The 15112-nt window shown below is 55.9% G+C and overlaps 1 protein-coding gene across 1 annotated transcript in view; it reads left to right on the top strand.

The window, feature by feature from the left end:
- Positions 1 to 15112, top strand: part of BCR (BCR activator of RhoGEF and GTPase) — a 121882-nt gene that overhangs the window by 73276 nt on the left and 33494 nt on the right. The window contains exons 5-8 of the mRNA XM_034989260.1: positions 308 to 415; positions 4080 to 4140; positions 5371 to 5423; positions 7419 to 7559. Coding sequence (XP_034845151.1) covers positions 308 to 415; positions 4080 to 4140; positions 5371 to 5423; positions 7419 to 7559 — 363 coding nt within the window. The remainder of the gene's footprint in view (positions 1 to 307; positions 416 to 4079; positions 4141 to 5370; positions 5424 to 7418; positions 7560 to 15112) is intronic.

The raw sequence follows: 15112 nt of genomic DNA, 5'->3' as shown, positions 1-15112 counted from the left end.
GGCACTGTGTATATGAATAGGGTGGGAGGAATCAGCAGCTGCGCAAGGGAGTCATTACCTGCCGGGGGCTGTGAGTCACTTCTCAACACGTCACTTGGAAGGGGGAAGCATGCTCAGTGCGTGGGGAGGGGAAGCAGGTGGGAGGTGACCGACCGCAAGGAAGAGCGGAGGTGATTGCAGCCCTGTGCTGTCTGCTGCACCTGCGGTTTCTCCCGGAGCTGGGCACAGAAGCCCATTTCTCGGAAAGACAGGGAGCAACAGCACCTGTCCTGCACCTGTCCCACACTCTCTCCCTTCCTCCCTGCAGGCCAGCCAGCTGGGTGTGTACCGAGCCTTTGTAGACAACTACGGAGTTGCCATGGAAACGGCTGAGAAGTGCTGTCAGGCCAACGCTCAGTTTGCAGAAATCTCTGAGGTACTCGTGACACTGTTGAGACAGGTGCACCCCTCCACCACCCCCGGGTGGGACGTGGGCTGGTCGTTGGTACGTCATGACCCGGGAGAACAAGGTGCACCAAACCAAGTTCTGGTTGAAAATCTCCGCTCTGTTTCCAGATGCTTCTGGGTTGGTTCTGTCAGCCCTGTGCAGGGGACGCAGGAGGAGCAGTCCCACAGCGACCTCCCCAAGGGCCAGGGCCCAATTCTGGGGCTCTGCCGAGTGCCCCAGACAGACGCTCTCTTGCGCCATCTGTGTGCCGTAATGAGTGTCCGTAGTTCTGTCTCGTTAGCGGAGGTCTGGACGTGAGAGTGCTGAGGCTGACTAGGCACCCGGTCGCTGGAAAGCAGCCGGGGAGGTGTGCTAGGGACCTCTCTTGCCGGGGAAGCTGAGCAGCTAGTACAGGGGTGTGGAACTGAAGCAGGCCCCAGGCTGGAGCTCCATGAGGACTGAAACTTCAAGCCCCAGAGTGCTAGCATGAGGGACCTCTAAAGAGCACCTCGATACAGAGAGGACAAGCAGGCCACCCCTGGACCAGAACCTGCAGCACCCACCTCTCCAGGCCCCTGGCAGGGGTTTCCCCAGCCTTCCACATCCTGTTTCTGCCCTGGGCAGTTGGGTGACATTTTCCTCTTTCGGGGCCTATCATCACTTGTGATGCCTCCAGCTTCTCAGAGCTCTGACTTGCCTTCCCTCCACCAAACAAGGATTCTGGGTGGAAAGATTCCATGAGAGAAATTAGCATACGAAAGATAACTGGAAACTAGACATAGGAAGTGAGTGGGGTCTCCCTTGCTGAGAGACGGTCATACCCCGACTGTCATACCTGGCTTTGTTCTGGGGGCTTTGTGCCATTTTGTAATTTGTCATAAGAGGTGGGGTGTCGTGGATGCTGATTGTCTCTCGTGGTGGTAATGGGTGCCATGCTGCTCCTCCAGAGCCCGTGGGGGCATGCACTCCCTGCCTGGTGCTGCTGGTAACAGGCTACATGCACCCAGGGTTCTAGGCTGGCTCCAGATGTCCCTCCCTGTCTGCTCTGGCTTGCCTGGAGCAGTGGGCCATACCTCTTTTTAGCTCATTCACTCTAACAAGCCCCCCCACCCCTAACAGCTGGGATTTTGGTGCAGAATCCAGAGTCACCTTGACAGAGTAGAGACCTAATCCTTTAAGAGCAGGCTACAGTTAAAGGGGGCCAAGTTCAAGTCCACCCGGACAGGTTTCTATAGAGGAGGGAGGAAGCAATGGTGAGACACCACCCAGGGGTCCCGTGGTCCCTTGGGAACCTGAGCTGAGGCAGGGGTGCTGGGAGGGAGACAGCTTTCAGCTGGCCCTCCGTGAAGCTTGTACCTGGAGGCGGCATCCGCTTTGGTTCTCCACCCGTGTTTTTATTTTTTATTTTATTTATTTATTTATTTATTTTTTAAATATCTTCGTGTTCTTTTTTTTTTTTTTAAAGACTTTATTTATTTATTTGAGACAGAATGAGAAAGACAGAGAGCACATGAGACGGGGGAGGGTCAGAGGGAGGAGCAGACTCCCTGCCGAGCAGGGAGCCCGATGCGGGACTCGATCCCGGGACTCCAGGATCATGACCTGAGCCGAAGGCAGTCGCTTAACCAACTGAGCCACCCAGGCACCCCATCCACCCGTGTTTTTAAAGGAGACCCAAAAGATTGAAGCCACCTAGACAGAGCAAAATGAAACCGAAGGAAGCGGAAGCAGCACGTGAGAGGTTGCACTCTGGGGGTCAGAGCTCAGGCATGGGGACTGGATGGTCACCTCCAGGACAGGGAGCAGTGGAGGGGTGGCCCTTCATCTGCTCCCAGTGCTGAAAATGAGCCAGGGCAGCGAGCGTCCAGTTAGACCAGAGTTGCCCAAGCTGGTTTCCGTGGAATGCCAGCTCCCACACAATAGACACTGAGAGTTCTGGCAAAAGGGCCTCTGGGGCCAAGCTGTTTGAGAACTGTAGGATTAAGCCAAATTCATAAGTCTCCTGGAGGCAGGACTGCTGGACCTACCTCTGCACGCTTGTGTGCGTGGCGCTGCCCAGGGGCACGTGGTAGGAGGGCTGCCTCCCAGGCTCACGGGAGCATGGAACCTGATTTTTGCCAAGACTCGTGTTCAGCTCTCACGCCCCCTCACACCCCCCACGCCCCTTGGGAACCGCTGAGGCAGATGTACAGAGGAGTAATCACTGTGAGGAGCATTAAACTCTCAAGAGAGGCACCAAAGTGCATTGTGGAGTTTGGCCCCAGTGAGCTCTACACACCATCGTTTTTTAGTTGTGAGGGGTTTACTGCAGCGCGAGAGGTTTACTGCAGCACGAGAGGTTGGGAAAGCCATCTCTGAGCCCCTTCCCATCCCCGTGCTGTTTCTTGTTGTTCAGCAGCCTGGTAGTTGGATTAACCATAGCTTCTTCCTGGAAATGATTTCAGGTACACAGGGATCTTACATCCTGGTTTCTCTTGGTACCTTGGACCCAATCGATGATGCCTTTGATGCAGTTGTGTGAAAACATGACCTACCCACTAAAAAGCTCTGCTCTCCTCCTGGGGATCATAGCGCCTATCTGTAGTTAGAAACTACAGGTCTACCTTGCTTTATTGCACTTGCAGATACTGCATTTTTTTACAGACTGAAGGTTTGTGGCAGCCGTGTGTTGAGCGAGTCTGTCGGTGCCATTTTTCCAACAGCATTTGCTCTCTCTGTCACATTTTGGTAATTCTTGCAACATTTCAAACTTTTGTATTATTATTATATTCCTGGAGATCTGTGGTGATTATGACTTGCTGAAAGCTCAGATGATAGCATTCTTTGGCAATAAAATATTTTTTAATGAAGGTAGGTACATTGTTTTCAGACGTAGTGCTATGGAACACTTAAGAGACTATAGTATACTGTAAACATAATTTTTATAGGCACTAGGAAACCAAAAAAATGCATTGGTCTCGCTTTATTGCGATATTCGCTTCATTGCGGTTGCCCGGAAGCAAACCCACAATATCTCCGAGGTGGGCCTGTACATTTGCGAAAAGTCAGGAGCGGGTGGGGTAGAGGGCGGATCCAGTGTGGGTCTCAGGGGTGGGGGGCCCGCCCAGGCCATTTCCAGAGGTGAGGGCTCTTCCAGCCCACCAGCTCCCTTGCACACTGTTTAACTTCTCTGAGAAAGCAGTTCTATGCATTTAGGAAGGACACGGTGGTTTGCCTTATTTTCATAGGATTCTGTATGTCAGAGGCTATCGACCGGGGGTGATTTTGTCCCCAGCAGACAGCCTAGTAATGCCTGGGGATTTTTGATTGTCACGACAGCAGGGGGGTGCGCTGCTGCACCCGTAGGTAGAGGCCAGGAGTGCTGCTCGGTGTCCTGTGGCATACAGGACAGGCCCTCATGGTAAGCGAAGTTCTGGCCCCGAATGTCAGCAGTCCCAGGTGAACCACGGCACCCAGGGCAGGCTTTGTGTTCCGTCCACCCTGTATTCCACGCTTTGGTCCAGGACGCCCCCTTAGACTTGTTGCCTCCTCTAAGGTTTTGTTGAGTGAGAGAAGGATGAGTTTTCTGCAGAAGGTGTCTGGCCACGGAACTTGCTGCCACATCAGTGCTGCCTCAGTTGTCCCATGTGAAAACGTGCTTTTCTCTTTGCAGAACCTGAGAGCCAGAAGCAACAAGGATGCCAAGGACCAGACGACCAAGAACTCTTTGGAAAGTGAGTTCTCTGTGCCGAGGCCTCTTCGTGCTCCCTGTGGGCGCGGCTGCTGTGAGCCGATGGGGCATTTGCTGGAAGAGCAAACACGGCACCCGGTTGGGTCACCCTCTGGTGCCTTTGCTGTTCCAGACTTCTAATAGTGAGAGCGGGGACAGGGAAAAAGCGGCACTGGGCATGGTGGGGTGGGGAAGGACATGGTCGGGACCAGCCTGCCACCAACAGAAGCAACCAGGAAGGATGGCAGGGGTTTGTGAACACCCACAAACCAGGCACTGCCGGCCATTTAAAATGTCATCACATTGTCCCCAACAGCCCTGTAGGGAGGATTTTATTTTCCCTTTTTTCGGGTGACAAAACAGATTGGGAATGAAAGTAACTGAGCTGGAACACAGGTCCTAAGTGGCGAGGCAGGGGGAAAGTCAGAGTTGTCAGGCTCCCAGGCCCGTGTGTCCAGTCCCTTCAGTCTGGGTGGACTGAGAGGTCACTTGTCAGTTGTAGTTGTTAGGGTAGTGCGAAGAGTTACAGAGATGGCAGAGCTTCACCGTGCTCTGGGTCTCGGCTTCTCATCTGTAAAATTGGGGTAACAATGCATGTCTTACAGTAGTTGTGGGAGTCCCGTGAGGAAATGCACCTGGTGTATGTCAGGACACATCTGAGTGCCTGTGCCCGTGATGTGCTGGGCTCGCCATCCTCATGGAGGAGCGGGGGCTGCCCGGGCTGGCCAGGGCTCCCGTGCTGCTGGAGGCCAGGCGTCTGAAAACACTCATAAAGCCAGGACCTCTGTGGGCCCCTGAGTTAGTTTCTGCCATCCTCAGAGTCGGGCCTCCAAACTGTGCAGGGATGGACATCGCGAGTGATGTGCTGGTCTGCTCCCAGGAGACCCTTCAGGCCAGAGAGCAGGTCTCCTGCCACGGTTGGGACCCTTGCCAGCCCATGTGCACCAGGGTGCTGCTGGGCTCCCCAGCTCCAGGGGGAGGGGCGTCAACTTGGGTTCTGACCAGTAGCTCTGTACTCAGCATTTACTGTCACGGACCAAAAGCTCAAAGCCATGTGCCTGGCCTTCTAGGTGCTCAGAGTTTGCCCTTGACCCTGGGTATGGACATTCCCAGAGGACGTGGCAGTTGGGCCGCTCCCCCTGCCCGAGCACTTGCCGAGAGGACAGGCAGGCGGGTGGTCTGGGGCTGCCTTCTCCGTGCGTGGCCACCTCTCACCCTGGCCATCTCTCTGCAGCCCTGCTCTACAAGCCTGTGGACCGGGTGACACGCAGCACGCTGGTCCTGCATGTGAGTCACCCACCTGGGACCTTCTCACCCTGGGGTTCTTGGCTTCTGATGTTCGTCAGTGTTGCCTGCCCCTTTCCCCCTGTTCCTGCCACACACCTTTATTGAAGATGCAGAAATGAGAGGCTCACACAGGGGTGAGGGGAGAACAAAGCAGGTTCTCGAGGTGTCCTGGGTGCTCTTGGAGGGGGAGGTACCGGGAGGGAGCGTCCTGTCCCACCTAAGAAGGCCTCCAAGGTAGACGGAGTGGGGGCACAGAGAGCAGGTGCCTTCCATGGCTTTGAGGATGACCCACTGCCTCCCAGCCTGGGGAGAGGGAGCGTGGGGAGGGCCCGCCTCAGTGGGGCTGCTCCTGAAGACAGCAGGGAAAACGAAACTGGCCCCTAGTCCTACCGCCCATGTGACCCTGTTCACTTACATTTAGAGCAAGTTGTAAATGCATTTTTTTTTTTAATTTACAACCAAGTCACAGAAGTGTGTGGTTTCCATTTCCTTCCCTGCTTCCTCCCCACCACCACCACCACAAGTATTCTTTTATGCACACGCCAACATACGTGAGAGTCTTTTTTGATTACGCAGAAGGCATCATGCTATATGTATCATTCCACACTTTGCCTTTTTTCCCCTTAATATGATGCAGTGGAGATTGTCCCACTTTAGCCCAAACAACTCTGCCCCATAGTATTTAAGCTGTGTAGTATTCTGTCGAGTGCACGTTTCTTAAATTTTTTTTTTTTAAAGATTTTATTTATTTGACAGAGAGAGGTGGGGGGAACACAAGCAGGGGGAGTGGGAGAGGGAGAAGCAGGCTTCCCGCCGAGCAGGGAGCCCGATGCGGGGCTCGATCCCAGAACCCTGGGATCATGACCTGAGCCGAAGGCAGACGCTTAACGACTGAGCCACCCAGGCGCCCCTCGAGTGCACATTTCATAATTCCTCACTACCCTCTGATAAAGAGGGAGATGAGAGGCATGGTTTAGAAGGCTCTGGCGGGGGACACCTGGGTGGCTCCGTTGGTTAAGTGTCTGCCTTCAGCTCAGGTCATGATCCCAGGGTCCTGGGATCGAGCCCTGCATCGGGCTCCCTGCTCGGCGGGAAGCCTGCTTCTCCCTCTCCCACTCCCCCTGCTTGTGTTCCCTCTCTGTGTCAAATAAATGAATAAAATCTTTAAAAAAAAAAAAAGGCGGCTCTGGCTGGTGGCCCATTGGACGGAGTCTCAGAGACCTTTATCCTGTCCCCTCTCTGAGCGTCCTGACAGGGAGAAGCCAGAGCCGCCCAGGGATGACGTGGGGGTCCTGGGACCATGGGCACCAGAGCTTTCCTCCAGGCTTATTTCATCTCTGCACGTTCTCTGCACGGGAGATTTGAAAGCTAACGGGAGTTCGTTTTTCTGAACCAACGAGCTATTGACCTTGAGCACGAATTACATGCATTCCTAGTGGAGAAGGAGTCAGCGTTTCCATCTGTATTCTAAAGAGGTCTAGTCTCTTCTCTAAAGCAGGAGGAGCGGGGAAGGCCAGGTGCATTCTCCTGAGCTTGCATAGACCAGTGGTCCTGGACGAGGCCAGTTCTGCCCCCTAGGGGACATGCAGCAATGTTGGAGACTTTGTTTCTTGTCGCAGCTGCAAAGTCACAACTGCAAAGGAGTGCCAGCATCTAGTGGGTAGAGGCCAGGGGTGGGGGGCTGACGGCCTACAGTGCACAGGACGGCCCCCACCACAAGGAATGATCCAGCCCAGGATGTCACTGGGGCCCAGGTGGACAAACCCTGCCCTAGACCCCGAGAGTGGGAGCCCCTGTGCACACAGCACGGACTTGTGGGAGCACCGTCTAGGTTTTGGACCTGCTTCTGGGATGGTGCTCACAGAAGCACTGTGCGCCTAGCCCCGGCCTGTCCACGAGGTGTCCTGAGTTTGCCTGGCGTGTGTCTGCAGTTTGCACACCGTGGTGGCGCCAGGGCTGTGCTCTTTCTGACTTGAGCCCTCTCGCCTGACATAGGACTTGCTGAAGCACACGCCCTCCAGCCACCCCGACCACCCTCTGCTGCAGGACGCCCTCCGTATCTCACAGAACTTCCTGTCCAGCATCAACGAGGAGATCACGCCCCGCCGGCAGTCCATGACCGTGAAGAAGGGAGAGGTGAGCGAGGCTGGGGATGGTCTGGGTTTGCCAGCCTGCCCCACCGGGCAGGGGGACGTCGGAGCCCCTTTCTTGTCCTCAGCCACCTGTGCCTGCCGTTCAGCCTAACACAGGAAATGTGGTACCTTTTAGGGTCTTTGACCCTGAAACCCGATCCCCTGTGCAGGGTGTCAGGGTGGAGTTGCAGGGCTGCTCGCCTCGCTTGGCCACCTCTTTTTCCAGTGTGGCCGGTTGTGTCCAGGGCACCCCTTCTCTTCCCTACACCCTTGCCAGCTCGGGGACCCCAGCTGAGGAGACCGGTGAGGAGGATGTCATTTTGTCTGCCTGGAAAGACCTAGTTCCTCCTGAGTGTTCTTTCATTTAAAAACAGTTCCAGGGCGCCTGGGTGGGTCAGTTGGTTAAGCGACTGCCTTCGGCTCGGGTCATGATCCTGGAGTCCCGGGATCAAGTCCTGCATCGGGCTCCCTGCTCAGCGGGGAGTCTGCTTCTCCCTCTGACCCTCCTCCCTCTCATGCTCTCTCATTCTCTCTCTCGCAAATAAATAAAATCTTAAAAAAAAAAAACAGTTCCAGGTTTCCCCTGATACCCAAAGGTAGAACATTCCTATGAAATCTTTTTTAAGCTGAAATGGTGTAAAATTAAGAAGCCTTCACCATTTGTAAAAGTGAAAAATCTTCTTCAGATCTATTTTGGTTACTGAAACAAGTACTAATGTTTGGCAAAAGCAAACTTTCAGATAGTGTGGGAAACCCATATGACCAGATTTAAGGATTTAAAAAGGAGGAAGAGGGGGGTACGGGCAGTTTGTGGGCTTGCTTGTCTTCTCCTTGGGTTCTCCTTGGGTCCTCCTTCCTCCTCCCTCCCTCACTGACAGCCACCCCTGGCCTTTATCTCCCTGCTCATCATCGATAAGAGGGTAGAGAACAGAGGGACTAAGAATGCATGACCCAGCCCGTCCGCCCCGGTGGCCTCTTGCTGCCTCTGACCCTGCTGGCAGGGGCCCATTGAGGCGCTGGGCCGGTGCCATCCCGGTGGGCAGCACTTGGTGAGAGAGCAGAGTTGCGTAAATCAGAAAGGCCGGTGTCCAGCAGCAGTGTGAGCAGCACCAAGGCGAGGGAGGCTGACCTGCTGCCGCTGGGCTCTTGTGCAGGCACGGGAGCTCTATGGCCCCGGCGGGACACGGCCGGCAGTGAGCCTGACGGTAGCTGCCCCTGGAAGCCACTTCCTCCTCTTTCTTCCGGTTCACGTGCCAGATGCCCGGCACTGAGGGCTCAGCCTCCCGCAGTCGGGGTTTCTTTTCTTCCTCCACCTGGGCTGACAGGCAGGCCCCTCAGATCTGTCCTCCCTACTCCTCTTGGGAAGTGGTACCTGAGTGCTGAGCAGAAAGCTCCCATGTGCCCAGAATCTCATCAGGCTTGACCATGAGCGAGGGGCTTGGTCAGATTTCTCCTGGTGGGCCAGGGCCACAGGGGAGGGAGGTGTCCCCTCCAGTCCACGCTCCGGGCTGGCCCAGACCCTGGAGCCAGGCCGACATAGAGATCCAGTGCCAACATTGGCGTGAACTCACCCACCACATGGCTTGGACTGTGCTTGCTCCTTCCCGCTGGACCTGGTCCCCCTTTTTACGACAGGGTGGGAACGAGGGCCACCCTGGCTGGGTGCCAGCACACCCAAAGCACACGACTTGTGGCTAGAGTCCGGCCAGCGGGCAAACAGAAGCAGTCTCTGAGCTTGAGAAGCCAGGAGTGGGTCCCTGGCACCTCCCAGGGTCCCCACACCCAGCTGTCCGGTGTCTGGAGCCTGGGAGTGGTGGGGCTCAGATCTCCTTTCCTGGAGCAGCAGCGGCACCCTGCCCCCGGTTCAGCCCCTCACCCGGCTCAGGGACTCTGAAGGAGTGCAAAGCTTTGGCCTCCCTAACCAGATGCAGGATTTGCTCCTGCCCAGACTCCTTCTTGTGCCCAGCTCACCCTTCCCTACTAGGACACCCGCTCTTTCTCCTCTGCCGACTGTTCTCTTGTGAGGGCATTGCCCTCCTGGGAAGCGAATGTGTGAGTCCTTTTCCTCTCAGCTTTTCATACAGTGCTGAGTCTGCCCTCAGCAACCCCACCCTGCCGTCAGATACCTGGCGAGAAATACCTTCTTGCTCCTCAGATCGTTGGAGACGGCTATCCTAGGGAAGTGAGGAAAATCAGTTGTTACCTGGGAGTTGGCAGCCCAGCCCTTGTCCCGCATCTGTTATCATAGGCTTCTTTCCGTGCTGACCCACGGTCAGGGTCTTGGGGCGACCGAACAGGGAGTATGTAGGGGCTGGCCGCTTCATGAAGAGGAGGGCTTTTATCTGCACCCACCCTCTCCCCCACCAGCATCTGGCCCTGTTGGCCTCAGTGATCCCTGCTCAGTGAGAGGGATCACTCGGGTACCTCAGCTGTAAGAGGAGAAAGAAGCTAATGCCTTCTAAGAGGTTGTGAGTCTGACTCGCATGCACCTTCTCTCCATCCCATGCGTGGGAAGGGGGGTGGTGGCCAGCCCAGTATGACAGACAGGTGCCCACACTCATGCTCCCCGCCCCCACCATTCCAGGAGCAGGCATCACTAATCAATCAGGTGCTCAAACTCTGAGCTGATTGCAGCCTGAGCATCCTCCTCGGTGTATCCTCAGGCTGCCCAACCCAGTCTACAATCCCCAATGTGGTAGAAAGGATGCTAGAAGGGCGGTCCCCCAACCTGGTTCAATCCTGCCCTCCACTTACCAGTGGCTTTGATGTGGGAAGCCCTTATTTCTTTGCCAAGTATCCATCATCTGAGGACAGTGTCTCAGGATCTGTGGCCCCTCCACCATGTCGTTGTGAGACAGAAAGGGTCTCATGACCTCTGAGGGTCTGTATAAGAGCAGGGGTGATGATTTGCCCACATGGGCACCATGCATATTGGAGGTGGTGGGAAAGCACCCTCTACATCACCAGTCAGGAGAGAATCTGCAGGTCCTGGGAGGGATGGGGAGCTGCAGGCTGCTTCCTTTTAGAATTTGCAGCTGGGGAGGGTCTGAGATTTGGAAGTACCTGTTTTTTTTCCTGTGTTCTTATCTCTAATTTGGCATATCACATTGAATATCAGGCTTCTAAAGGGAGAAAGAAAATGGGCTTCTGAGTTCCCGTAATGACTCTGTGAGGTTAGAGGTATTTTCCAGGCGAGGACACTACGGCTCAGAAAGGTTAAATGACTTGCCCATAGTCACACAGCCACTAAGTAGCTAAGCCAGGATGTGAGGCCAGGTGTGCCCTGGCACCTGTGTGCACCGCAGGTGCGTTATGATTTATGATAGCCCCTCCTGCACTCCCCCCACACCCTTGTGAACCAGTAGGATTGTCCACCCTTCCCTGGTGCCTGTATAAAGAGCTACCCTGACGTAGGTGGTCATAAGGAGAAGATGTGCCCCTTTGGTTGAGGAAGCGGGACTTTGGGCAGCTTTACAGGTGGCTCCCTGACACTGAACTGTGGCTGGCAGATGCTCTCACCAGCCGGCATCCTGGCCCTGGCACCCCAGGGGCTGTGAGCAGCAGGCACTTCCCAGGAGGACACCCTCGGCCTCCCAGGAGCTGGTCAGGACCAGGAGGTCCTGCTGGCACATTTTCTTCCCAGCCCTGGGTCCTGTGGGCTGGTGGGTGGGTGCTCCTTCATTTCGCTGAATTAACTTTATGCTGCTGGCTGATTTCCCCAGGCGGCTGCCCGTCTGTCTGTTCTTAGCGCCACACCGTGTGCTGCCCGACATCCCCAGCTCGGGCTGGGAGGCAAATGGGATGATCCCGTGTGGGTGTCTTGTTTCCCAAGAGCCAGCCTTGTCTTGGAGCCGTTCTCTACCCAGGTTCCCAGGTGGCCCTCACAGAAGGCAGGTGGACAGGCCGAACAGGAGCCGCTGGGGAAATGTCGCCGGTACAGGCCAAGGCCAAGGGGTGGTGAGGCTCAGGCAGAGAAGAAGGGAGGCCTCTTGCTTGAGGATTAAAGAATTGGAAACGCCAGACCCTGTGGTAGTTTACAAGGGGTGCTGCAGAAAGGGGGTGGGCATGAAGACAGCAGAAGGGTTGGGGTTCCCAGCGCCACCAGACACCGCGTGTGACCTCAGCAGTAACACTCATCTCTGAGCACCAGCTTGCTCAGCTGTGGGATGGGGCTGAGCCTAGACCCCGTGCCGTCCACAGTTTCAAAGGATGTCTGTGACGTGGGGGCCCCATGAGGGCAAGGCCAGTGCTCCACGTCTAGGCCTTTTCTCAACCCTTCATAAACACTTGCAGATGGAGCTTGGGTTCTCGACCTGTCTGGACCCAGGTTCTGATTCTTCCAGGAACTTGGGCGTGTTACTTAACTCCAAGCCTTTGCTTCTCCAAGAAGTGGTGGGGCTGAACTTGCTACCAGGAACAGTTCTGCCAAGTGTGACATGTTTCATGAAGCACTCTCTGCACAGAGCCCAGCACCCAGCAGGTGCTCAGTGAACATTCCTGCTGTGCATCAGCCATGTGCTTCCCGGGCTCACCCTGCCCTCCACCCAGCAGGCTCCTGTCCCTTCCGGGCCACGTCATGCTCTGACTTCATTCCCCCGATCAGTTGTCTTACAATGCACGAGGCTTTCTCAGGGATCAGGGAGTGGAGGTGTGCTCCGCAGGGAGGCCAAGTAGCAAGGAGCCGAGAGCCCTAGGACAGGTGTGAGAGCAGGAGGGTCAGGCGGGACCCTCGGCACACACTCGGCCACGGGCGTGTTGCTCTGGGGATACTCCTTCCACCTGCTGAACCTCCAGATCCCACCGAGTTACCCCATAGCCGGGGCTACTCCAATGGGCAGTGTCTCCGATGGGCAGTGTCAGCTGGGCCGCTCACATGCAGCCAGCGACCCTCATTTCAGACCTCACTCTGGGGACATAGGAATTGGGGTGCTCAGGCTGCCGGCCTCCTCCAAGGGCCAGACGTGCTGAATCTGGCCCATGCTTGGAGCCAAGCCAGGCACCTTCAGCCAGCAACTGATGCCTCACTGGTCCTAGCTTTGGCCATCTTCCTTCTTCTCCTCTCCGCCCCCGCCTGGGCCCTCCTTGGCAACCCTTCTTGGTCTCACCTGGCCAGGCCCCACTGGCTTATCACTGAACTCTGATTCCTGTACCTGAGGAAACTTCCCAGCGCCCCCTCCATGGAACCGTGGTCTCTGGCTTCTTTGTGTGTGTGTGTCTCAGTCTGCTCAGCTGCTGTAACAAAGTGCCATCAACTGGGGGCTCGAACAAGAGGCTTTCATTTCTCATAGTTCTGAGGGTCCCGAGGTCAGGGTGCCAGCATGCTTGGGATCTGGTAAGAGTCTCTTTCCTGGCTCACAGACGGCCACCTTCTCACCATGTACCCCTACAGCTTTTCCTCACAGCACGCACATGGAGAGAGCTCTGTCTTCCTCTTCTTATAAGGGCACCAGTCCCATCATGGGATCCCAACTTTGCAGGCTCACCTAAATCTAATCACCCACAAAGGCCCTGCCTGTGGATACTGTCACATTAGGGGTTAGGGCTTCAACATACGAATTTTGGGGTGGACACAAATATCAATCCATAACAGTGCTCTTCTTCCAGATGCATCTTCCCTGGATGGGCTCTGTCTGGGGTTGGGGCCAGTGTTGCCCAGATGACATCTGGAGGAGGCCAGCCAGCCTAGGGCAAAACCCCTGGGGAAGGAGACGCCCCTCTTCAGAAGACTGTGGGCACATAATGTAGCCTCACTGGCCTCATTTCCTTGTCTGTAGAAATGGGGGTGATGGTACCCCCCCAGTCATCATGAAGTGTGAGAGGCCCAATGACAGAGCGACTCTCAACACAGGGCCTGTACCCGCAGAGGACTTGGCTTACGGTAGCCGATAGCCCCATGTGGGCGCATTTAATCCTCTAAAAAATGCCACCAGGCAGGTGTTTGCATCACATCTTATCTTTAAGGCAACTGAGGCTCAGAGAAACGAAGTGGCTGAGCCAGCATTATCACTGCAGAGAGAAGCGAGGGGGTGGGCCGCAGGCAGTGGGGGTCACAGCGGCTCCAGTCACCTCACTCCCTGGCAGCGTGAACTTACCAGTTTTTCAAGGAGGCAGGTGGTGTCCCTTCTAAGCAGGTGTTCCCCACGTGGGATGTGGGGGTAGGGGTACCATCACTGCCCCACCCCACAACGCACAAAGACACGCACACACTGCGATATGCGCAGGGACACAAACACACGTACATACAGAGGGACATGGGACACATACCCGTGGACACACAGGGACATGGAAACATCTAGAACGACATACAGAAACACAGGAACATGACCCACACATGACACAGAAACACAGAGATACATATACGCAGGGGACACACAGGGACACATACACGGGGACACAGAGATCAGGATCCATACACTGACAGGGATACACACACACAGACATGCCTGCCTACATGGGGACACACACAGAGAGACACAGAGACGCATGGATTCTCTTTCGCACAAACACACTCCTGTGGCCCCAAGGGGCTGGCTCTTCTGAGTCACTGTCCCCTAGACCTCGAGAAGTATGGTGCTACCCTATCCCGGGGTCCAGCGGGTTCTGGGTCTCTCCTGCAGCTCTACCCAGGGGTGTTTGCACAAGATGCTGAGGCAAAGGGACAGTCCTTTCCAGCCACCCGACTTCATGCCATCTTTAGACCATAGCCCACAATGCCATGGGGCCGTGAACCAGTGCAGCCAAGCTGTGGCCCAGCCTGTGTCCCCTGGAGGACCTGACCGGCGGGCCGCACTGGATGTTGGTGCTGAGGACTGGGCTGGTGAGCATTTCCGAGAGGGACGTCTCCTGGGCAGGCATTGGCCTCCCGGCTCTACACTGGTCCCATGTGGGCTGGCAGGGCATCTCTGCAGAAGCCAGGGATCTGAAGGAGGCCCAAGTGATGGCCGCGGGGTCCGGCAGCCCTTCAGATGCCTCAGTCAACGGGCAGAGCAGCCCCTCACAAACTCGCTGTTGGGCTGCAGCATCCTCCTCCCCGGTCATCTGTCCTTGGCCTTTCTCTTTCCTGAAATGGTATCTGTGCCAATAGGAATTTGTTGTTTCTTCACGGGCCTGTTTCAGCAGCAGGATCCCTCCTCACCTGGGGCTTTGGGCTGGGCTCTGAGCAACAGAAAGCATCTACCCAGGCCCTACCCAGCATCTACACAGCCCCTAGACTGTGCATCGGGGTGGGACCACCAGCCTTAAGAGTCTGTGCCTCAGGACTACCCCTGGGCCTGGGGAAATAATAGTGTGATGCCTGCACCCCCCCCCTCCCTCCCACTGCCCTCGCCTACTGCCCTGCCGCTCCCCTGACTCCGTCCCTCTGCTGGGGTCCAGGCTGCCTTTGTGGATTTGCTGGTGGTGTAGTTGGAGGCCTGTTTTCCTAGGGCTGGGAGACCCCTCCTACCCATTTGCTGGTTTTATTCTGTTCCGGCATGCTGGAAGACCCCAAGGTGGCCTGGGGTTCAGAAGCAAGGCCCAGTGCTTCCTCCGGAGAGAGGGCAACTGTGACGTGACAGG

The sequence above is a fragment of the Mirounga leonina genome, unplaced genomic scaffold, assembly GCF_011800145.1.
Source record: "Mirounga leonina isolate KUSES-001 unplaced genomic scaffold, KU_Mleo_1.0 Mir_481, whole genome shotgun sequence".
NCBI lineage: Eukaryota > Metazoa > Chordata > Mammalia > Carnivora > Phocidae > Mirounga > Mirounga leonina.
Note: the sequence above shows the minus strand (reverse complement) of the source record. Positions and strands in the feature narration are given on the sequence as shown.